The 23,475-nt window shown below is 45.2% G+C and overlaps 2 protein-coding genes across 2 annotated transcripts; both read right to left on the reverse strand.

Moving 5' to 3' along the window:
• Window positions 1-1,794: 1,794 nt before the first annotated feature.
• On the reverse strand, window positions 1,795-14,777 carry LOC136767946 (linker for activation of T-cells family member 1). Its single transcript, XM_066722038.1, has 13 exons — window positions 14,713-14,777; window positions 5,083-5,206; window positions 4,859-4,895; window positions 4,706-4,737; window positions 4,518-4,590; window positions 4,333-4,388; window positions 3,879-3,914; window positions 3,519-3,570; window positions 3,342-3,418; window positions 3,128-3,172; window positions 2,862-2,927; window positions 2,619-2,690; window positions 1,795-2,189 (listed from the first exon to the last, which is right to left on the reverse strand). The coding sequence occupies exons 2-13, from the start codon at window positions 5,186-5,188 to the stop codon at window positions 2,182-2,184; spliced, it is 660 nt and encodes a 219-aa protein (XP_066578135.1). The 5' UTR covers window positions 5,189-5,206; window positions 14,713-14,777; the 3' UTR covers window positions 1,795-2,181.
• Window positions 14,778-16,652: 1,875 nt separating this feature from the next.
• spns1 (SPNS lysolipid transporter 1, lysophospholipid) lies at window positions 16,653-23,437 on the reverse strand. Its single transcript, XM_066721817.1, has 13 exons — window positions 23,093-23,437; window positions 22,019-22,227; window positions 21,576-21,641; window positions 21,277-21,413; window positions 21,003-21,154; window positions 20,819-20,885; window positions 20,572-20,714; window positions 20,282-20,434; window positions 19,809-19,998; window positions 19,351-19,416; window positions 19,068-19,166; window positions 18,791-18,965; window positions 16,653-18,158 (listed from the first exon to the last, which is right to left on the reverse strand). Exons 2-13 carry the CDS (start codon window positions 22,218-22,220, stop codon window positions 18,088-18,090), a joined length of 1,521 nt encoding a protein of 506 aa, XP_066577914.1. The 5' UTR covers window positions 22,221-22,227; window positions 23,093-23,437; the 3' UTR covers window positions 16,653-18,087.
• Between the last annotated feature and the right edge of the window lie 38 nt (window positions 23,438-23,475).

Below are 23,475 nucleotides of genomic sequence, written 5' to 3' on the forward strand. Positions count from 1 at the left end.
AACCAGCATTAACTTTTTCAGCAATTTGAGCTACAGTAGCTCGTCTGTTGGATCGGACCACACGGGCCAGCCTTCGCTCCCCACGTGCATCAATGAGCCTTGGCCACCCATGACCCTGTCGCCGGTTCACCGCTTTTCCTTCCTTGGACCACTTTTGATAGGGACTGACCACTGCAGACCGGGAACACCCCACAAGAGCTGCAGTTTTGGAGATGCTCTGACCCAGTCGTCTAGCCATCACAATGTGGCCCTTGTCAAAGTCGCTCAGATCCTTACGCTGCCCATTTTTCCTGCTTCTAACACATCAACTTTGAGGACAAAATGTTCACTTGCTGCCTAATATATCCCACCCACTGACAGGTGCCATGATAACGAGATTATCAGTGTTATTCATTCACCTGTCAGTGCTCATAATGTTATGGCTGATCTGTGTATATACACACATACACATACACACATATATACTGTGTATATATATACACTCACCTAAAGGATTATTAGGAACACCTGTTCAATTTCTCATTAATGCAATTATCTAACCAACCAATCACATGGCAGTTGCTTCAATGCATTTAGGGGTGTGGTCCTGGTCAAGACCATCTCCTGAACTCCAAACTGAATGTCTGAATGGGAAAGAAAGGTGATTTAAGCAATTTTGAGCGTGGCATGGTTGTTGGTGCCAGACGGGCCGGTCTGAGTATTTCACAATCTGCTCAGTTACTGGGATTTTCACGCACAACCATTTCTAGGGTTTACAAAGAATGGTGTGAAAAGGGAAAAACATCCAGTATGCGGCAGTCCTGTGGGCGAAAATGCCTTGTTGATGCTAGAGGTCAGAGGAGAATGGGCCGACTGATTCAAGCTGATAGAAGAGCAACTTTGACTGAAATAACCACTCGTTACAACCGAGGTATGCAGCAAAGCATTTGTGAAGCCACAACACGTACAACCTTGAGGCGGATGGGCTACAACAGCAGAAGACCCCACCGGGTACCACTCATCTCCACTACAAATAGGAAAAAGAGGCTACAATTTGCACAAGCTCACCAAAATTGGACAGTTGAAGACTGGAAAAATGTTGCCTGGTCTGATGAGTCTCGATTTCTGTTGAGACATTCAGATGGTAGAGTCAGAATTTGGCGTAAACAGAATGAGAACATGGATCCATCATGCCTTGTTACCACTGTGCAGGCTGGTGGTGGTGGTGTAATGGTGTGGGGGATGTTTTCTTGGCACACTTTAGGCCCCTTAGTGCCAATTGGGCATCGTTTAAATGCCACGGCCTACCTGAGCATTGTTTCTGACCATGTCCATCCCTTTATGACCACCATGTACCCATCCTCTGATGGCTACTTCCAGCAGGATAATGCACCATGTCACAAAGGTCGAATCATTTCAAATTGGTTTCTTGAACATGACAATGAGTTCACTGTACTAAACTGGCCCCCACAGTCACCAGATCTCAACCCAATAGAGCATCTTTGGGATGTGGTGGAACGGGAGCTTCGTGCCCTGGATGTGCATCCCACAAATCTCCATCAACTGCAAGATTCTATCCTATCAATATGGGCCAACATTTCTAAAGAATGCTTTCAGCACCTTGTTGAATCAATGCCACGTAGAATTAAGGCAGTTCTGAAGGCAAAAGGGGGTCAAACACAGTATTAGTATGGTGTTCCTAATAATCCTTTAGGTGAGTATATATATATATATATATATATATATATATATATACACAGTAAAAAAAAAAAAAAAAAGACCCTTCATTTAATTTGAACTACGTATTTGTCTGATTAGTCTAAAGTTATTGATCAATAAACTATATGAATTTGTATACACACACACACATGATGATATATATATATATATATATATATATATATATATCATCTAAATGTATTATACATTTATGTTATGTATAGAGAGAGATGGAGCTACTGTATAGGACAGCAGGGGTCTCTAGCCACAGACCTTCAGAGCCCCAATCCAGTTTTATAAGAATCTATAATAAGCCTTCACTCTAATAACCATACCCCCTTCCCTAACTTCTGGTAAACTCCTGCACTATATGTTTAACACAGTCCCTCCCTCCCCTTTGTTTCAGATTACATTGGTCTCTCCCTAGTCACTTGGCGATGTCATCATTGGCCAATCAGATGCAGGAGACAGCAACTGCTCATATTAATGGGCTGGAAGAGAGAAAGGAAAAAGGAGACAACATTAGATACAAGGCGATGGAAGGAAGAGAGAGAGAAAGAGAAGTTTAACTGTTCTGACCTAGACAAAGTGGTCTTTGGCTAGAGAGTAACACTAATAGCCTGTGTGAGGGGGAGATAGATGGTGAAAGAGTGAAAGCAAGAGAAAGGGAAAGTCTAGTATGACTAATATTACTACAAATAATAACAAATGCAATAATAATAATAATAATAAAACAGTAAAAGTAACAGTAATAATGGGACAAATAGTAATAGTAATAATGGTATTAGTATTAGTGATATTTGTATTTATAATAGTAATAATAATAGTAATAGCAGTAATAGTGGTAGTTATAACAGTCATAAGAGTAATGGTCATGACAGGGACAGTGATAGCTGTAAGGATGGTGTTGTTACTCTTACCTATGTGGGGGGCATTGACGTAGTCTGAACTCTCATCGTCCTCGCTGTCATGCACATTGTCAAAAGACAGTCCTGCAGAGATCATCATCACATGTGTTAGTGTCACACACACACACACACACACACTATTATACTGTGACAGTCATTGCTACAGTGTGTCAGTCATTGTGACAGTGTATCATTCATTGCAACAGTGTCAGTCATTGCTAGTGTGACAGTCATTGCTACAGTTTGACAGCTCACCATTGTTCAGGGTAAATGCTTTGCAGTTTTCTTCATCCAGATTGACGTAGTTCCCACTATTAGAGTCTGTCAACACACAACACACACTGTCAATACACAAAACATGCATACATGGGCAGGGGCAGTTCTGAGGGGGGGCCAGTGCTATCACCACATACAAAACACCGTCAGCACCCCCCCGACCCCCGCTGGCATAACGGACAAAACACCCCCCTACTCCAGCACCGTGGAGAAATTGATGGCCAGGCAGACAGAGAGAGACCTACCAAAATTTTCACTGGTGTCATCCACGTTGACATAGTTTTCATTGACTGAAAAGAGAAACAATCATGAAACCAATAATAACATCCCTTCTTCCTCTGTTTCCCTCTCAGCCCAAACTACCCTCTCCCTCCCTCCTCTCTCTACCTCTCCCTATCTCTCCCCCTCCCTCTTTCCCTCTTTCCCTCTCATTCTCCTCCCCTCTCTCTCTCTCAATACCTGAGCTGGGTGTGGACAGCAGGCTTTGCTGGGACACACTGCCCACCACTGGGGCAGGGGGGTCAGGCAGCACCTCACTGACAAACAGAGAGAGAGAGAGAGAGAGAGAGAGGGGTGATATATTCAGTCAGTCAGTCAGTCGGTGTGTCAGTCAGTCAGTCAGTGAGTGTGACTCACATGTATCCCTCTCCAGGTTTCTCTTCCTCCTCATTGACGTAGTCCCCACTCTCTGGAGAAAGACAGACAGACAAGACCACTGTCACCAATGGAGAAATATACAGAGACAGAACCACACCAAACAGTATTGTATTGTGCTGTACTACACTGCACTACACTGTACTGTACTGGACTGGACTATAATGTACTGTACTGCACTGGATTACACTGCATTGTCTAGCACCTTACTGCACTGTACTGCACTGTACTGCACTATACTGGACTTGATTGATGTACTGTGTGAGCTGTGTGTGAGTGGATTATGTAAGGTCATGGGTCAGTAGGGTCAGGGCTCAGTGAGGTCAGGGGTCAGGACCGTACCTGCATGCTCCTCGTTCTCGTAGCTGGGCACGCTCTCTGAAACACAAACACACACACACTGTCACTGAACACAGCCTCGGGGCATCTCTGTCTGTCTGTCTTTCTGTCTCTGTCTCTGAATCTCACTCACTGTGTGTCTGTGTGTTGTGTGTTCGTGTCTGACTGGCTGTGTGTGTGTTTCAGTGTCTATGTGTCTGATTCTCTGACTGACTTTGTGTCTGTCTGTCAGTGTCTGTGTGTCTATCAGTGTCTGTGTGTCTGTCAGTGTCTGTGTGTTCCTCTGAGTCTTTGTCATTTCTTTAAATTTGTTCTTCTCTCTATTCCTTCACTCCATCTGTCTGTCCTTTTCTGTATTTCTATTCTTTTTTATTTTTTATTTTCCAGTTTCCCTTCATCCCCTGTCCTGCAGTACAGCAGGGAGACAGTCTGAGACAGAGACAGAGGGAGAGCTTACCATTGTCTTCAGTTGGAGCGAAAGAAGTGCGCCGACTCTCCACTATGTGAGGAGACCTGAGAGGGAGAGAGAGAGAGAGAGATATGAATGTGTCTGTATGGTGTGTATTGTATGTGTGCATGTATGGTGTATGTGTTTGCATGTGTGTATACTGTGTGTGTTGTGGGTCACAGGTAGGTACTCACATCACTGGGAGCAGGAATGAGGTGGAGGGTGGGGGGGCTGGGCCCGGCTTGTGATTCATCTGCATTGTAACAGCTACAACAAAAATAATAATAATACTTATAATAATAATATATGAATAATAATCACCATCATTATAAATATATATATTAAAACTACTATTGCTACAAATAATCATAATAATACTTACATGTTGAAGGTCGCACAACTCTGAAAGGGAGCCTGAGAGAGAGAGAGGGAGAAAAAGAGAGAGAAAGGTTAATATACACTGATAAACTGGACATTGGCACACAAACACACACACACAGCTATACTATTAAAGTAATATCTGAATGTTTCTTACTCATCCTCATAGTCAGCGATGTTCTGCGGTATCCGAGCTGAGAGAGACACAGAGAGTTAATGTTGTATATATATATTAATGATGGACATATAGTACATATACAGTACACAAACAAACACAGTAGAGTACAGTACAGGTACACACAATAAAGACACACAGTACAGTACAGGTACATGGTGCAGTACGGACACACAGTACAGTACAGTACAGCCCCTCTGTCTCACCATTGTTTTTCTGTCTCCAGCAGCCCATACAGAGAGCAGTGACAAGGACAGCAGGCACAAGGTAGACGGCCCCCAGCAGGTAGGACCCCAGCGCAGCCGACTCCATCACAGTGCGACAACCAACCTGGCAACACACACGACATCGTCACCCTCACGTTTGATGGAAATGTTTCATTATTGAAATTATTTTTGTTTGATGATTGTAATGTTTGTTTTCAAACATCATTCTGTAAGTCTATAGAGGCCCTAGTATAGAAACAATGCAGAAGACTTTCAAATGAGCAGAGGCGTAGCGTAAGGATAGGCAAGGCCGGCAACTGCCTGGGGCCCCCAAGACTCAAGGGCCCCCACAGAACCCCCTCAGCATCCCCCTGGTAGCGTGAACGTAACACTGTCAGCACCCGCCCCCCCCCCTTAACTAAAACTAAAATAGCCATGTGCCCCCACTCAGCCACCCCATTGACAATGTTCTGAAAACGCAACTGGTGTGGGGGCCCCAGATCTAATCCTGCTTAGAGCGCCCAAAAGGCTAAAAACAGCCCTGCAAATAAGTCTAAAGCAAAAGTAGCCTCTTAATTATTTTGCCATAACCTATGTATCGGATGCATAGACCACACACAAATTAGATATGTTTTTATTTATTTTTTTAAATGTTGCAATAAAGTCTCAATACCCATCTATAATATTGTCTTGTGTTGTCTCTTGTGTTAAAAGGAAGTTCACAGTGTTGGTGTCTGCTGTAACACGTTACATTTGACTCCGTATAAAACAAGCTATTTTTGTATTTGTATCATGGTCTGAGTCCCCCATGAGGTTAACATAGGATCATACGTTTGGTTTTGTGACATAAAAGTGGTATCCCTTTTGTGTGTTCAAATTGAACAGTTGAAAGTTGGGTTGAAAGTAAACAAGTTGTCATAAATTGATCATATACACTCACCTTAAGGATTATTAGGAACACCTGTTCAATTTCTCATTAATGCAATTATCTAACCAACCAATCACATGGCAGTTGCTTCAATGCATTTAGGGGTGTGGTCCTGGTCAAGACAATCTCCTGAACTCCAAACTGAATGTCTGAATGGGAAAGAAAGGTGATTTAAGCAATTTTGAGCATGGCATGGTTGTTGGTGCCAGACGTGCCGGTCTGAGTATTTCACAATCTGCTCAGTTACTGGGATTTTCACGCACAACCATTTCTAGGGTTTACAAAGAATGGTGTGAAAAGGGAAAAACATCCAGTATGCGGCAGTCCTGTGGGCGAAAATGCCTTGTTGATGCTAGAGGTCAGAGGAGAATGGGCCGACTGATTCAAGCTGATAGAAGAGCAACTTTGACTGAAATAACCACTCGTTACAACCGAGGTATGCAGCAAAGCATTTGTGAAGCCACAACACGTACAACCTTGAGGCGGATGGGCTACAACAGCAGAAGACCCCACCGGGTACCACTCATCTCCACTACAAATAGGAAAAAGAGGCTACAATTTGCACAAGCTCACCAAAATTGGACAGTTGAAGACTGGAAAAATGTTGCCTGGTCTGATGAGTCTCGATTTCTGTTGAGACATTCAGATGGTAGAGTCAGAATTTGGAGTAAACAGAATGAGAACATGGATCCATCATGCCTTGTTACCACTGTGCAGGCTGGTGGTGGTGGTGTAATGGTGTGGGGGATGTTTTCTTGGCACACTTTAGGCCCCTTAGTGCCAATTGGGCATCGTTTAAATGCCACGGCCTACCTGAGCATTGTTTCTGACCATGTCCATCCCTTTATGACCACCATGTACCCATCCTCTGATGGCTACTTCCAGCAGGATAATGCACCATGTCACAAAGGTCGAATCATTTCAAATTGGTTTCTTGAACATGACAATGAGTTCACTGTACTAAACTGGCCCCCACAGTCACCAGATCTCAACCCAATAGAGCATCTTTGGGATGTGGTGGAACGGGAGCTTCGTGCCCTGGATGTGCATCCCACAAATCTCCATCAACTGCAAGATGCTATCCTATCAATATGGGCCAACATTTCTAAAGAATGCTTTCAGCACCTTGTTGAATCAATGCCACGTAGAATGAAGGCAGTTCTGAAGGCGAAAGGGGGTCAAACACAGTATAAGTATGGTGTTCCTAATAATCCTTTAGGTGAGTGTATATGTGTGTGTATATCCTTCAAATATATTGCATATTGTTCTCAACACATGCAGCTTATAAGTAGATCTGCTTTCTGCTTTACTTGTACAAAGTGCTGCATGACACTGCAAATATGCAGCCTAAGTCATATAAGAAAGCATATAAATAGAAAACAAATTTCTTGCTGATGGGGAAAAGGTTATTATCTGAGTAAAACAAGGTATCAATTAAGATTAAAATTCCTGTGTTAATACACAGTGTTACTATTGTTTTGTGAATCTTCACAACTTGTAACATTTGACCCTGACTGCTCTTACAACGGACACGGGTCATGGGGTCAGTCTGGACTCCTTGGCCGTTAAGCAATATCGGTGGTCTGCACGTTAGCTCTAAAAACATAAAAACGGTGTGAAGATGTTGTTTGTATTTAAAAAAGATTAATCCAGCTTAGACGTTCTCGGAGAAATGGAGCAAAAAAAAAATTAAAAAAAGAGAGAGAAAGTGCACCTGCTTTACGTTATCCAAACCGGACAAAAAAATACAAACATAGATGGAGATTTCTTAAGTGTGTTTTATTTTTAAGTGATGTATTTTTCAACTGGCAGTTGTGGGTGACATTAATGACCCTGATCAATCTGCAGCAAGTCGTAATTTAAACCATGCTTTCGGTAATTGGTTATTTAATGAATCATTACATGTGCTTCCTGCCAGTAACCACATAGGGGAAGATTAAAAAAAAAACAAAAAAAAACGCTACTACGAAAAAACTATATTTGAATAAAATACTGTTCTAATAATAATACAAAAAAACTACTGCTAAGAAATTACCAGGTCCCTGTAACATAAACCAAGTAACAATAAGTAGCCTTCCACTAAAGCAAAGTGAAATTAATCAATCTACATTTCAAAGAGGTGGTGAAAATTTAAAAGATTCATACATTTCTGAAACTCATCAGTGTCTTCGCTGTTCTTATAGTATCTCTATGTACAGATCTTTCTGACTCTATTATCATAATTCTCACTCAAAATCGGAGGTTGCGCCCTAATTATATAATAAGTATGGTTTCCTGTACGTCATTTCTGGCATCCATTTTTACTTCCGGCAGATGTTTTGGAACATGCACACCTCTTTTTTAATTTCACCACCTTTCTTATGTTACCACCTTTTCTAATTGAGCCATATCTTTTTGTATTTCACTTTGCCCTTAAGGACCACCATAATAATCAGATTCAATTAATAGCATTTCAATTTAGAGCGCCTTTCCCAGGGTCATAACCTGCTGTAAGTGCGAGGACTGCCTGCACGTAAAGAGACAGACTTTTAGTATTGTAATTTGTGATACAATATACCTTCCCAAAACATGGCATTGGACTCTTGTTTAATTGCTGTTTTATGGATGTATTATGTCCATCATCTTTTTAATCTACAATCTTGATAATTAATGCAATTCTTCTGTTTATATAAGTATGCTTTGCAACTCTGACTAATCTATGAGTAATTTTTCAAGATATAACACAAGGATAATGGAAGATCTGTAAAGATTCGTGTTTTAAATATATATTCGGGTAATTAATAAAAACACACGATGCTTCCCTCTGTTGCATGTGGCGGTCAGCACAAATAACGTTCACCCCGCTGTCAGATCCTGAGAACCAGTTTATGATATTGAAAAATAAGCCGAAACTGATGACAAAATCCACTAACAATTTTTTAGCTGCAAATAAAGCATACACTGCAATGTTGGTATCTCTCAACTAAATGCTGGCTGAGGTTACATATCAGCATAAAATAAAATGTCTATGCCTCTCCGTGAGCATTGAAACGAAACCTCAGATTATAAACCATATAGCCTACATGTGTCTGTGTGTTTCAAATGAACGCACACATTATAAGAGCAGTAAAATACTGCACAGTTGGAACTGGGCCGAATTCGACAAGACAGAGGTGGCAGATACAAATATTGGAGTGGAGATCATTTTGTATAAGTAAAACAGAAGTGAAAACTGTGAACAAAAGGATTGCCTAAAATCATTGATGAGAATATAAACTAAGTAAAACATAAAGCTTATATTTCAGAATGACCTTTTCTATCTTACATTTGTTTCCAAGTAAAACCATACTCAAAGACATCATCACTTCCTGATCCTTATCTACAGGAAAGCACCTGGAACTCAAAATGTAATACTGGGCTGAAGTTAAAGACAAGGTAAGCGAAAACGTCTCTGCCTCTCAGTGAGTTCTGAAATGAAATCTCCGATCATGAGGAACGCAAAACGTGAAACGGTCCATGTTCTTATACCACCAGTTATGAGCTGGAATTGTGCCCAATTAAACGAGAGATGAGCGAAACCAAAGATGAGATCACTTTTGTACAATTCAAATATAAGTAAAATGGACAAGAAGATGGGACACAAGTGGGTGAAATGTAGTAGGCGAGAGAATAAACCAACCAAAATCATATAGCTTATATTTCAGAATGATCGGGTCTTATTTGTTAAAAAAATGAAAAATGACACTGTCCAACAACTATAATATCTAACTGGATAATAATAATAATAATTATTATTATTATGTTTACCCACTCTCATTCAGCACCCCCACCTCTCTCTCTCTCTCTCTCTCTCTCTCTCTCTCTCTCTCTCTCTCTCTCTGTGGTTCAGATCGTTTTTTTAATTGGCAGGAAGCGGATATCCTGTATATCGCACAGAAGCTGAATACCCCCCCATCTCTCTCTCTCTCTCTCTCCCCCTCCCCAACATATACACACTATTGCAGTGCTGTTCCAATAGGGGGCTGTAGTAACAGTGCAGTAGAATAGTGCTGTTCCAATAGGGGGCTGTAGTAACAGTGCAGTAGAATAGTGCTGTTCCAATAGGGGGCTGTAGTAACGGTGCAGTAGAATAGTGCTGTTCCAATAGGGGGCTGTAGTAACGGTGCAGTAGAATAGTGCTGTTCCAATAGGGGGCTGTAGTAACGGTGCAGTAGAATAGCGCTGTTCCAATAGGGGGCTGTAGTAACAGTGCAGTAGAATAGTGCTGTTCCAATAGGGGGCTGTAGTAACGGTGCAGTAGAATAGTGCTGTTCCAATAGGGGGCTGTAGTAACGGTGCAGTAGAATAGTGCTGTTCCAATAGGGGGCTGTAGTAACAGTGCAGTAGAATAGTGCTGTTCCAATAGGGGGCTGTAGTAACAGTGCAGTAGAATAGTGCTGTTCCAATAGGGGGCTGTAGTAACAGTGCAGTAGAATAGCGCTGTTCCAATAGGGGGCTGTAGTAACGGTGCAGTAGAATAGCGCTGTTCCAATAGGGGGCTGTAGTAACAGTGCAGTAGAATAGTGCTGTTCCAATAGGGGGCTGCAGTAACGGTGCAGTAGAATAGTGCTGTTCCAATAGGGGGCTGTAGTAACGGTGCAGTAGAATAGTGCTGTTCCAATAGGGGGCTGCAGTAACGGTGCAGTAGAATAGTGCTGTTCCAATAGGGGGCTGTAGTAACGGTGCAGTAGAATAGTGCTGTTCCAATAGGGGTCTGTAGTAACTGTGCAGTAGAATAGTGCTGTTCCAATAGGGGTCTATAGTAACGGTGCAGTAGAATAGTGCTGTTCCAATAGGGGTCTGTAGTAACGGTGCAGTAGAATAGTGCTGTTCCAATAGGGGGCTGTAGTAACGGTGCAGTAGAATAGTGCTGTTCCAATAGGGGGCTGTAGTAACGGTGCAGTAGAATAGTGCTGTTCCAATAGGGGGCTGTAGTAACAGTGCAGTAGAATAGTGCTGTTCCAATAGGGGTCTGTAGTAACGGTGCAGTAGAATAGTGCTGTTCCAATAGGGGGCTGTAGTAACGGTGCAGTAGAATAGTGCTGTTCCAATAGGGGTCTGTAGTAACGGTGCAGTAGAATAGTGCTGTTCCAATAGGGGGCTGTAGTAACAGTGCAGTAGAATAGCGCTGTTCCAATAGGGGGCTGTAGTAACGGTGCAGTAGAATAGTGCTGTTACAGGAACTTTTATACTCCCATTTCTGATCTGGATCAAATGCATTGGTGCATTGGATCAGGATCAGTTGTGTTGCGTCTACACTGCCATTTGATCAGGATCAAATGTCAGCAGCTCCAGGGTGCTTCGCATGCACACTAGCATGTAAGTCCAAACTTAAGAGAGGCGTCACAATCTGAACAAACTCCCCAGCGATGTGGTTGAAGCGACAATTTGGGATCATTCAAAAATAGACTGGATAGGATCTTTGGATCACTCAGTTAATGGACACCAAACGAGCACGATGGGTCGAATGGCCTCCTCTCGTTTGTAAACGTTCTTATGTTCTTCATTAAAATTGTACTTTTATCTCTCCAAATTATTCGAACACGTAAAGCCAACACACTTGCACTGAGGCATTTTAAATTAAAATGCAATATATTTTTTTGGCAACATAAAATAACAGGCCATTTACTTTTAGTTTTAACAGTACTGTATTTATAATACGGGCAGTAGGGACGTGTTCTCCTGTCTGCTCCACTGATCTGAAGGCTGTTTGTCTGCCTCTCTGTCTCTAAAACACACAGCGCCGCAGTGCATGCTGGAACTTGAGCCGGTCGAGCGTTTACACTGCCAGGATCAAATGTGACCGATGCACTTGATCTGGATAAGAAATGGCAGTGTAAACGTGCCTGTAACAGTAAGCGTACAGTAGAATATTCGGTGAGACAGTGAAAGATATAGAAAGGTGTGAAACCGTGTTTGTTCTACTGTGGTCTGGATGAAGTAATCTCTGACCATTACTGATCGCCACAGAAAGAGAAAGAGAGAGAGAGAGGGAAAGAGAGGGGGAGAGAGGGGGGGGTTGTGGGACAGGGAACGAGACAGAGACAGACGGGTTGAAGTGAAGAGAAGGAAAGGGAGAGGACAGAGATGGAGGGAGCAGGGTGGAGAAAAAGAAAGAGAAAGAGTGAGGGGAGAGGGGGAGGAAGAGTAGGTGTTGAGCAGAGATGTGGTGAGTCTTTCTCAGCCTCGTTTGCCCTCATCAGATTCCAAACCGCGTGTAAGTGTCGCTCGCTCTCATTGCCAGGCACACACTGACTCACTCAGACAAACTGACACTTCACACCTCTCCATCTCGCTCTCTTGCCCTTTCTCTCTCTGTCAAATGCAAAATCAAAATCAAAACTAGCTCTAGCGGCCCTACAGGATTACACAGGTAGTGCCAAAGCATTTACAGATGCAGTAAAGAGGGAAAATACATACTATATATATATATATATATATATATATATATATATATATGTTGAAAAGGAACCAAAGTTCAGTCGCTCCAGAGCCATTCTCTCTGGCTTGCAGACTCTGACTCACTGTGCACACACTGACACCTCCCTCCCCCGCTCCTACTCTCTACTCGTATCTCTTGCACGTCTCAGTGATGTGTGTCTGCACAGGGCCCAAGCTGCAGCCTGGGGTCTATAGTATAATTCAGTAGCATAGTGCTGTTCCAATAGGGGTCTGTAGTAATGGTGCAGTAGAATAGTGCTGTTCCAATAGGGGGCTGTAGTAACGGTGCAGTAGAATAGCGCTGTTCCAATAGGGGTCTGTAGTAACAGTGCAGTAGAATAGCGCTGTTCCAATAGGGGGCTGTAGTAACAGTGCAGTAGAATAGTGCTGTTCCAATAGGGGGCTGTAGTAACAGTGTAGTAGAATAGTGCTGTTCCAATAGGGCGCTGTAGTAATAGTGCAGTAGAATACTGCTGTTCCAATAGGGGGCTGTAGTAACAGTGTAGTAGAATAGTGCTGTTCCAATAGGGGGCTGTAGTAACGGTGCAGTAGAATAGTGCTGATCAAATAGGGGGCTGTAGTAACAGTGTAGTAGAATAGTGCTGTTCCAATAGGGCGCTGTAGTAATAGTGCAGTAGAATAGTGCTGTTCCAATAGGGGGCTGTAGTAACAGTGCAGTAGAATAGGACTGTTCCAATAGGGGGCTGTAGTAACAGTGCAGTAGAATAGTGCTGTTCCAATAGGGGTCTGTAGTAACGGTGCAGTAGAATAGTGCTGTTCCAATAGGGGTCTGTAGTAACAGTGTAGTAGAATAGTGCTGTTCCAATAGGGGGCTGTAGTAACAGTGCAGTACAATAGTGCTGTTCCAATAGGGGGCTGTAGTAACAGTGCAGTAGAATAGTGCTGTTCCAATAGGGGTCTGTAGTAACGGTGCAGTAGAATAGTGCTGTTCCAATAGGGGGCTGTAGTAACAGTGCAGTAGAATAGGACTGTTCCAATAGGGGGCTGTAGTAACAGTGCAGTAGAATAGTGCTGTTCCAATAGGGGTCTGTAGTAACGGTGCAGTAGAATAGTGCTGTTCCAATAGGGGGCTGCAGTAACAGTGCAGTAGAATAGTGCTGTTCCAATAGGGGGCTGTAGTAACAGAGCAGTAGAATAGTGCTGTTCCAATAGGGGGCTGTAGTAACAGTGCAGTACAACAGTGCTGTTCCAATAGGGGGCTGTAGTAACGGTGCAGTACAATAGTGCTGTTCCAATAGGGGGCTGCAGTAACGGTGCAGTAGAATAGTGCTGTTCCAATAGGGGGCTGTAGTAACGGTGCAGTACAATAGTGCTGTTCCAATAGGGGGCTGTAGGCCAGGTCTCTCTCAGCTCATTGCTAGCTTCTAGTCCCCTGCAAGTTACCCGGACGCCTGCAGTTTGCAGTTTTGTCCGGGGGGGAGAAGCTCCTCTTCTCCAATCGGCGCTGATCCTCCCATGCGACTGTATAGTGTGTGTAAAATGACGGGCGGCTCAAGGAGTAACTGTACAGTAGAATAGTGTTGTTAGAGTATAATGGCACAGGTCTACAATATAGTGACCGGAGCTCTTTAGTATAGTGACCAGAGGGGTGCCGTATATAGTGACCACAGCTCTCCACTAAAGTGACCGGAGGGGTACAGTATATAGTGACCAGAGGCTACTGTATAGTGACCGTATGGAGAACTCTCCACTGTAGTAGACTGCGCTACAGTACAGTACAATGTACAACAATACACTGCTGTACACTATTGTACGATACACAACACTGAACTGTTCAGCACAATTAATTACAGAGAACTACACTACACTGATGCACTGTATGTAGCACACTGATGTACACCACACTATAGCTCACTGCACCGCCATTTTAAACTCACAGTCACCACCTCTCTCTTCCTCTTTCCCCCGAACCCCTCTCAGGCTTTCCATTTTATCTTTCTGTCGTTCTCCATCTTTCCTCCGGTAGTTTATTTTGTTTGTTCTTTTATTTAACCCTCCCCTCTCCTTCTCCCTCTCCCTCTCTCTCACACACACTGTCCCAACCCAACACCACTTTCTGTCGTGCTCTTTTCTTTTTGCTTCACTCCCTTCTTTTTTCTCTCACTCTTTCTAGTCCTGGTCTTTCTTTCCAAATGTCAATCGTTCTCTCGATCTCTCTCTCTGTCCTCTTCCTCCTGGCCAGCACAACTCTCCACCGCACCCCACTCGGTCTCTCCCCTTACCTTTCTTTGCCTCGTTGGCGCACTCCTCCCTGCCTCCCTCGCTCGCTCCTCTTCCCTTCGTTCTGTGCTTTATTCGTGTTCTTCCTTTTCTTTTCTTTTTCTCTCTCACTCCGTCTTCTCTCGTTCACTTCACCTCCCTCCCCCTCACCTTCTATCTCTCCCCCTTCACCTTGCCCTCCTCCCTCCCTCCCTCGATCTCTTAACACCCCTCCCTCCCTCTCTCTCTCTCTCGCTCTCTCTCGCTCAGTCTTCCCTCCTTTTCTCTCTGGTTCTTATTCTTCTGTTCATCTATTTCTCTCTCTCTCTTTCTGCCTCTTTTGATCATCTCTCTTTTCGACCCATCTGCTGTTTCCCTTCTCTCTCTTGCCTGCGCCTATGTGGGACAATGTTGCCACAAAGATCAGACGTTCAGACATGGTTAATAGGAAGTCCCCACAAACAAAGCGAGTCGAATATGTGTGTCAATGCAGTGTGTGAGACTCAGTAGATTGGCAGTGTAGTGTGTTGTGTGTGTTTGTGTACATATATGTGCATGTCAGTGCGGTGATTGTGTATATATGTGTGTGTGTGTGCGTATCAGTGTATTGCCCTGTGTGTCATTACATCGTCAGTGTAGTGTGTCAGCACGGTGTACCTTAAAGCATGTTGAAACAAAACAGTCTTCAGATTGTGGTGCAGTGTGTGTGCATGTGGATGGGTGTAAGGGGTATCTGGCATTTGGTGAAAAATAGTAAACTATTTTTGACTGTTTAGTACTTCTTCTTTTGTTGTTTTTTTGTTTTGGTAAGATTCTATAAGGAAACGTCCATATGCTCACTATATAAGGAATGTATCTGAACGACATGCCTGTAAGATATGGCCTATATAAGCGGACTGATTCTACCGGTGAGCAGAGACGTCTGTGACTGCGGAGGGAAACTCAGACTGTTGTCGGTTCTCTCCCTCCAATTATTTGAATAAACTACTTTGACAGATTCAGCAAACCAGCCTCGGAGTGACTTGTTTTCTTCCTCTGTCATTAGGACACCTGGATCAACGTTGACTAATGAAGGGCAATAAACTGGCTCGTTTAAGCAGCGAAACGAAGGGGGAGAAAACCAACTGAAGGCCTCAGGGTGGTGGAATCCATTCATGTCACAGGCGAACGGAGGAGACTCGGCAGGGTTTGAACATTCGCGTGCAAACACATTTCATTGCTTCTGCGTTTCCATCTAATTTTTCTTTTCTCTCTCTCAGTTCAGATGCACAAATTTAAGGGAACTGTACTGATTGTGTAGAGTTTTTGCAGTTTCAGTGTACCGCAATGTCCAGTCAGTCAATCAGTGTGACTACATTAGCCTGACTCTCTCTCTCTCTCTCACATTATCTCTCTCACAGGAAACCCAACGAACGGAAGGAAGCGATCGTTTTTTTGTTCAAAAGAAATGAACGAAGCAACAACAAAAAGTGAATCTGCAGTAAACAGCAACTTTTTAAAGTGAAGGAGGGGTGAGAGAGAGAGAGAGAGAGAGAGGAGGCTAGAAAGCGGATGGGTAGAGAATGAAAGAGGTGGTAGATTGAGAAACCGGGAGGTAGAGAGAGAGAGGGGATGGAGAGAGGGAGAAGGGTAGAGAGAAAGGTTCAAAAAAGAGAGGGAAGTACAGTGTGAGAGGGGTAGAGAGAAATGCAGAGGGCGAGGGAGAAAGGTAGTTCAAGGGAGGGAGGCTGGGTGAAGGAAAATAACAGTATAAATGCTTTAGATATGTACACTAGAGTTATGCATTACTGAAGCCCATGTATTAAGTTATCACAGTGGCTAAATATAGTATAAGAGCAGTTGTGTCTGTGTCAGGGCCTATGGTAGACTTGCAGCCCTGCGGTGTTGGAGACAGCTCTGTTTTGTGCCCGGTGTTGTGTGTCACTTGTCAAAAGTGAGAGGTCACGGATCACAGGACATTCCATTTGTTTCTTCATTATAATTTAATCGTTAAAATGTTACATCGTCATCAACAGAAGCAGTGTGAGGTTAATGGGACTGAGCCGTGGATAACGAGCCTCTCGTTAACGCCAGCTCTAGAGCAATCACATTCGTTAGAACACCGCTGGAAAGCTGATCACGGGGCTCGGTCAGTTCGAGTTAGAAAACAAAGACACGCACATACATACACGCACACACAGAATCATAGAGACACTCTCACTGTCTCTCTCTCCCAGTCTGCCCTTCACTCTCTCATTCCATCTTGCACTTCCTCCCTCCTAGAGGAGTGTTCATCCAAACCACAGACACAAATTCTATTTAACCAACAGCTCAGTACAGTAACTCAAAACTGCACTCTACTGCACTGTACCACACCGTACTGCACGGCATTATAATTGCAGCACGCCATACTGCACTGTACGGCATGGCACCACTGTATTGCATTACACTAAATTGCACTTTAGTGAAATGTGATGTACTACATAGCACTGTGCTGTACTACACTGTGCAGTGCTGTACTTTACTATACTGCATAGCACTGTACAGTAGTGTATTGTAACTGCACTACACAGCATTGTATAATAGTGTACTGTAACTGCACTACACAGACACTCAGTGTGAGCAGTGACAGACAGTTCTGTGCTTTACATGATAGCCGCCTCCCGCCCCACCCCCCTCCCCCCCTCCAGTACAATAGCAGCGTGACGGCCAGGACAGATTGACAATGGATAGGGGGAGGAGTAGTTTTAAAATGACATGAGGATAAAATGAATTATTATATCGAGAGCCACACAAGTGCAAGTATATCAGTGCACAGGTGCAAAATGGTCCCCATCGACTGCATCTACATGCTTTTCTGTCCGCCAGTCTCTCTGGGTCTGCTGCCGGGGGGAGGATATCCACATTGCTCACCACACCCTGGTACTCTGTCAGTGGGGTCTGTCCACAGTGCGTAGAAACACGGACTCAGGCCCAGAGAGAGAGTGGGAGAAGTAGAGACAGAGACACAGAGACAGACAGACAGACAGACAGACAGGTTATTCATCGATCTGCTGGAAAAGAACCACGTTGTACCTTTTGATTCCAACCCTTCCGATTCCAAAATTACTTGAAAAATGGACACATAAAAAATAAAATCATAAAAACAAATTAAATAATTACCGAATAAAAATGCCAACAACAATAAAAGCAATAAATAAAATTAAAATCCCTAATTTAAACTGTCCAATCTAAGGTTTCAGTGAGAGGACAGACCCCACCCCTCCGCAACAGATTTGACTGCAGTGCTACGATTGGCTCAGAGTTCTGCTGGCTCCCACGGTGACAGCCAATCAGAGCACAGCCTCTGCCGATAAGAGTGGGTGGGCGTGGGAAGGCGAGGGTAGGGCGTGTCCTTGTCTCGCTCACACTCGCTCTCGTCAAATCAGAACACTCGATACTGGAACTTTCGTGGACCGGCCCCTCTTGGGAACTACGATTGGCTCGTCATCTGAAACACAAGAAACGAGGGAGTTAATTGAAAAAACTAAGGAGGAGAGATATTAACAGAATAGAACAGAGAGAGGATAGATAAAGACAGAGGAGAGAGACAGACGGTGAGATGAACAGACAGCAGCGATGGCAAACAACACTTCAGGTCCATGACACTGCATACTGTGTATATGACAATACAAAATGTCTGTAAACGTTAAATTCATAATTTCTGTATTTATTGTTCCCATTACCCTTGAGCAGAATTGAGAGGGGGGGAGAGAGAGGTTGAGGGGGGATAACAGTGTGGTCATGGCTTTGACACCAGATCAGATTACAGAGACACTGTGGGTTGGATGAAGTCAACTCTGACCACAACTGACCCTCAGAGAGAGACAGAGACACAGAGGGAGAGAGAGAGCACAGATTTCTCTCTCCCTGTTCTCCGCTCTTCTCCCTTGCCTCCATCTCCTGCTCTCTGTCCTCCTCCTTCCCTCTCTTCCCTACCTCCCCTGGCCCCTAACAACTTGCATGAAACAATATACACTTCAGACAGTTCTGAACCACAGATCACCCACAAAGCATGACATCACTGCCTCGCACTGCAGGCCCCCTGCTGAATAATGCAAAGGGGCAGTTGGCAGTTCTGACCTGTGGGGGCGTGACTCTGGGCCAGGAGGCGGTCCTTTTCGATGAAGAGGGCGGTGGCCAGGAAGAAGGCCCCGCCCAGCACGGCCACAAAGGTGCAGAGGAGCAGAGAGAACTGCAGGGAGCGGAACTGCCAGAGGAACGAGTCCGGAGAGCGAGAGCGCACTGCGTCTGACACCTGGAGAGGGAGAAATCAGTGAGTCAGTCAGTGTGTCAGTGAGTCAGTCAGTGGGTCAGTGAGTCAGTCAGTGGGTCAGTGAGTCAGTCAGCGAGTTCTCACCACTCCTATGAGGTAGGGGCTGCCTGCGTCTCCCAGCAGGTGTGACAACACGATCTGGAAAGCCTCTGCTGTGGAGCGACGTGTGGGCACTACTACATACTGAGAGGCAGAGACAGAGAGAGAGGGACATTTTTATCGAGATTTATTCAGTACTGACTAATGGCTCTACAGCACACTGATTAAAAAAACATCCTATATGAAATACTTATTTCCAACACTACAGATGCACACTGGCACACAAACTCAAACTGGCACAAAGACAGACAGATTGAGAGGTCCTTACCAGCAGGATATCTGCCACAATGGCCCAGTTCATAGACAGGAAAGTCTCTCCCAGGAAGATGAACACCTGACCAGAGAGAGAGAGAGAGGGGGGTTAATATAGGCTAAAGACAAAGACTGAGAGAGAGACAAAGATGCACACAGACAAAGACAGACAGGAGACACACAGAGACAGAGACACTTATAAACAGACAGACACATTCAGACAGAGACACAGGTAGAGCGAAAGAGAAAGACAGAGAAAGAGACATACACACAGAGTCAAACAGACAGAGCAAAAGAGAGGAAAAGAGAAAGAATGAGCAAGAGAGACAGCAAAAGAGTGAGAGAACAAGACAGACGGACCAAAAAAGGCAAAGAGAAAGAGGCAGAGACAGAAAGAGGGAAAGAGAGCAAAAGAGGCAAAAAGAGAGTGAAAGAGAGAAAGAGAGAGTGAAAGAGAGAGACAGACAGACTCACGTAGGTGGCAATGGTGCTGGCCTGAGCGCAGATGATGGAGAGATAGAGGAAGGGTGCACAGATGAGTAGTCCAGCGGCACAGACCAGGGGGTCCGCCCGGGGGGTCACTGACCGCAGCCGCCTGCTGATCTCCACTCCACTGCCCACACCCAGGAACCCCGTCACACACGTGATCACCCCGAAAATCAGACTGACAGACAGAGAGAGAGAGAGAGAAAGAGACTGTAAATAGATGTTGAAGTCTAAAATGTATCATTGCCCTGTTCTTGAGCACTGGGCCTGTCTGTCAATGCTTTGGCAACAACAATGTCAATTAGTCCTGCCAATAAAGCTTTTCTGAATTTAACTTAGTTAATATAGTATAGAGACGCTGACTGGACACTGACACTGCTGTAGGCACTGCTCTATGGTGACTGAGCCCTCTCCCTCCCACCTCTCGACCTCCGCCCGCCCTGTGCCCTTTGACCCCTGACCTGTCTGAGCTCTCGCAGGGCTCGGCGATGCAGGGGCCGCTCTCGCCGTTGAAGACGCGCGCCCGGAACAGGAAGGCGGGGGCCCAGAGCGCCAGGGAGCCGGTCACAAACGCCACCGCTGTGAAGCCCAGCGAGGACAACACGAAACTGGGGCTGAGAGAGAGAATTTTTCAGAGACTGACATATTGTAAAGGTAAACAGTACAGCACAACACAGACACACAATACAATACAGTACAGTAGACACATACAGCACAGTACAGATACACAGTAGAGAGAGTATTCTCATACTTCTTGCTGAGCGCACGGATGTCAGTGAGCCAGCTGGTGTGCACCAGGGTGCGCTGGGGCCGCGCCTCGATAGCGCCCCTCCGTGGCTCTCGCACCACCAGCAGCAACAGCAGCACAGCCAGCAGCCCCAGCCCTGGAGTCACCTGAGAGAGAGAGAGAGAGAGAGAGAGGTTTAATACACGAATACACCAACTGATACACTGACTGATTCACTGACAAAAGCCCTGTTGATTGGCTGATGCCTTACCCGGAGTGACCAATGCCAGTCCTTTGCTGCATCGTTGACCTTTGACCCCACAATGTAGCCCAGTCCACTAAACAAAAAGTGAGAGAAAGAAAATTAATAACTAAATTTGAAGACTGATATTGACTCCCCCTTCACCTTCAATCACCTTCACCTCCGCAATCCTCCCTCCCTCCCTCCCTCTCACCTGCCCACAGGTATGGCGAAGTAGAAGACGGACAGCATGCGAGAGCGGCGGTCAGCCACGAAGAGGTCGGCGATGAGGGTGGGGGCAATGGTGGAGTAGCTGGCCTCCCCAACCCCCACCAGCCCACGTGTCAACAGCAGCAACCAGAACATCTGACAGAGAGAGGAACAGTGACTGAACAGTGTAGTGTGTCTGGTGTACAGGGTGGTGTGTTGGTGAACAGTGTTGTTTAGCGTGGTGTATAGTGCTATGTCGTGTAGTGTGGGTGGCTGACCTTTTTGGGGATGAAGGAGCTGGCCAACGTGACCACAGACCAGAAGGAGATGCCCACACACATGATCAACTTCCTGTTGAAGCGGTCACCCAGGTATCCGAAGACAGGAGCCAGTATCATATAACTGCAGATAAACACTGGCAGAGAGAGAGAGAGGGAGAAGAGACAGACAGAGAGGAGAGATGTGAAGACTCCAAAGTTAAAATATATAAAATGGTTATGCTTTTTTCCCCCCCGTCTTTTCTCACAGCTGTTTCAGACGCCCCCTGCCCGGACCCCGTGTCTCTGAGTTTCAATACCTGTCTGCAGGAGTCCTGAGTTGCTGTCACCTATGTCAAAGAACTTCTCTATATCAGGAAGAACACCTGAGGGAGAGGAATGGGGTGGCGAGAAAGATAAGGTTAATACAGATAGAGAGACAATGTATCAGTCAGTATAGGACTTCAGTGAGAGAGTGGCTGGCTCAGTGTGTCAGTGGGTCAGTGAGAGAGGGGCTCAGTGTGTCAGTGGGTCAGTGAGAGAGTGGCTGGCTCAGTGGTTCAGTGTGTCAGTGGGTCAGTGAGAGAATGGCTCAGTGTGTCAGTGGGTCAGTGAGAGAGTGGCTGAGTGGCTCAGTGATAGAGTGGCTGGCTCAGTGTGTCAGTGAGAGAGTGGCTGGCTCAGTGGCTCAGTGTGTCAGTGGGTCAGTGAGGGAGTGGCTGGCTCAGTGGGTCAGTGTGTCAGTGTGTGATTTGCGCAGTACCGGCGACGGTGAATCTGTCCATGTAGTTGAGAAGGTTGACATAGAAGAGCACCACCACTGTCAGTAGGGCCCTGCGATTGGACACCCCGCTGGCCGGCTCCTCCTCCTGCTCCTCCCCCCTCTGCGCTGGGCCCTCCTCCTCGGTGTCACCCGGCAGGGACAGGAAGGGGGCAGTGTCTGACATGGGATCCGAGAGTGACATCACTGCACTGAACGACAGACGAAGGAAGAGAGAAACGAAAGAGAATGAGAGAGGGAGGGTTGATACAGGCTGTATTTGAAATCGCATACTACCCTGCTGCATAAGTACATAGTAGTCACAAAATCAGTATGTAGCATGCAGTGAGTAGTGCAGTACGCAGTATGAAGATGCATGATTCAGTGTAATACATGGAATTGAACGTCAGCTGAAAGTGAATCGTGACAATGTCCTTTGTAGTGAGCTCTGGTTGTATAGTGCATATTTTGGCGAATGCAGCAAAGTCTTCTGGGTACTTTTACTACAAATTATACAGCCACAGAGTGCACTGTTACTGGACTTCAAGCAGTCAATATATGAATCTGCTTGAACTGGATGAACTTCAAGCCCTGACCTTAACCATAACCCCCCTCTCTCTCTCTCTGCCCTAACAGTCACAGCCCAGGAGAGGCCAGCCCTCAGATAGCACCGCTGCCTGCATCGGGTCCCCACAGCCCTGGTCAGTCTCAACCGGTCAGTGCACCAGTATCTCCCCCAGCCCGTTAGGCAGTCAGTGTATCAATCAGCCAGTTAGTTTCTAGTGCATATTTTTGCAATTAAACGGAGACTAACAGACGGGACAATATTGCACTGTATTGTCATTGTATTACAGTGCACTTGACATGAGTACAGTATAGCATAGAACTGTGCTGGCTTGCAGTGACGTCACAATTGTTTGCACTTGACTGCACAATACTGAGCAGATTTATTAGGATTATGAGTGATTCCCTCTGAACCAAGATTAAAATCAGACTAACTCACTTTAACTTATCCGTATTAATGTTATTAGTAGCAGTAGTAGTAGTAAAACCATGGTTCTGGTGCTCACTGTTTACCTTGTGGGTGAGGCGTGTGCAGTTTTGCGGGAAGCAGCTGCAATCTGTCGCTAACCCCCTGTGCCTCCCAGTCGCCGATCCGGCCAACTTTGTCAACAAAAAATCCCTCTCTCTCTCTTTCATTCGTGGCGCAGTAGCTCTTTGTCTCTTTCGCTCTGTCAGCTTTTCTCCGTGTCGCCACCGGGCTCGGTCGCGGCTCTGACAATATCCAGATCAGCTGCGCTGCCCTGACACTGTCTCTCTTCGTCTTTTATAAAATTAATCAGTCTGTTGCTCTACCTCTCTGTCGGCGCCATGTTGGTAGTCTAGTTCCTCTGCGCTCACATGACCCCTCGGCGCACAAACACACTGCGGTCATGTGAGCTGGGGAAGACACCGCTACC

This window comes from Amia ocellicauda, chromosome 14 (assembly GCF_036373705.1).
Source record: "Amia ocellicauda isolate fAmiCal2 chromosome 14, fAmiCal2.hap1, whole genome shotgun sequence".
Lineage (NCBI taxonomy): Eukaryota > Metazoa > Chordata > Actinopteri > Amiiformes > Amiidae > Amia > Amia ocellicauda.

Coding starts and splice junctions, on each gene's coding strand:
- LOC136767946 (XM_066722038.1), bottom strand. CDS start 5,188: ATGGAGTCGGCTGCGCTGGGGTCCTACCTGCTGGGGGCCGTCTACCTT. Junction 4,896..5,082: donor CTGGAGACAGAAAAACAATG/GTGAGACAGAGG, acceptor TGTCTCTCTCAG/CTCGGATACCGCAGAACATC. Junction 2,691..2,861: donor AGCATTTACCCTGAACAATG/GTGAGCTGTCAA, acceptor TGATCTCTGCAG/GACTGTCTTTTGACAATGTG.
- spns1 (XM_066721817.1), bottom strand. CDS start 22,220: ATGTCACTCTCGGATCCCATGTCAGACACTGCCCCCTTCCTGTCCCTG. Junction 21,642..22,018: donor GGACAGATTCACCGTCGCCG/GTACTGCGCAAA, acceptor CCTCTCCCTCAG/GTGTTCTTCCTGATATAGAG. Junction 21,155..21,276: donor GCTCCTTCATCCCCAAAAAG/GTCAGCCACCCA, acceptor TCTCTCTGTCAG/ATGTTCTGGTTGCTGCTGTT.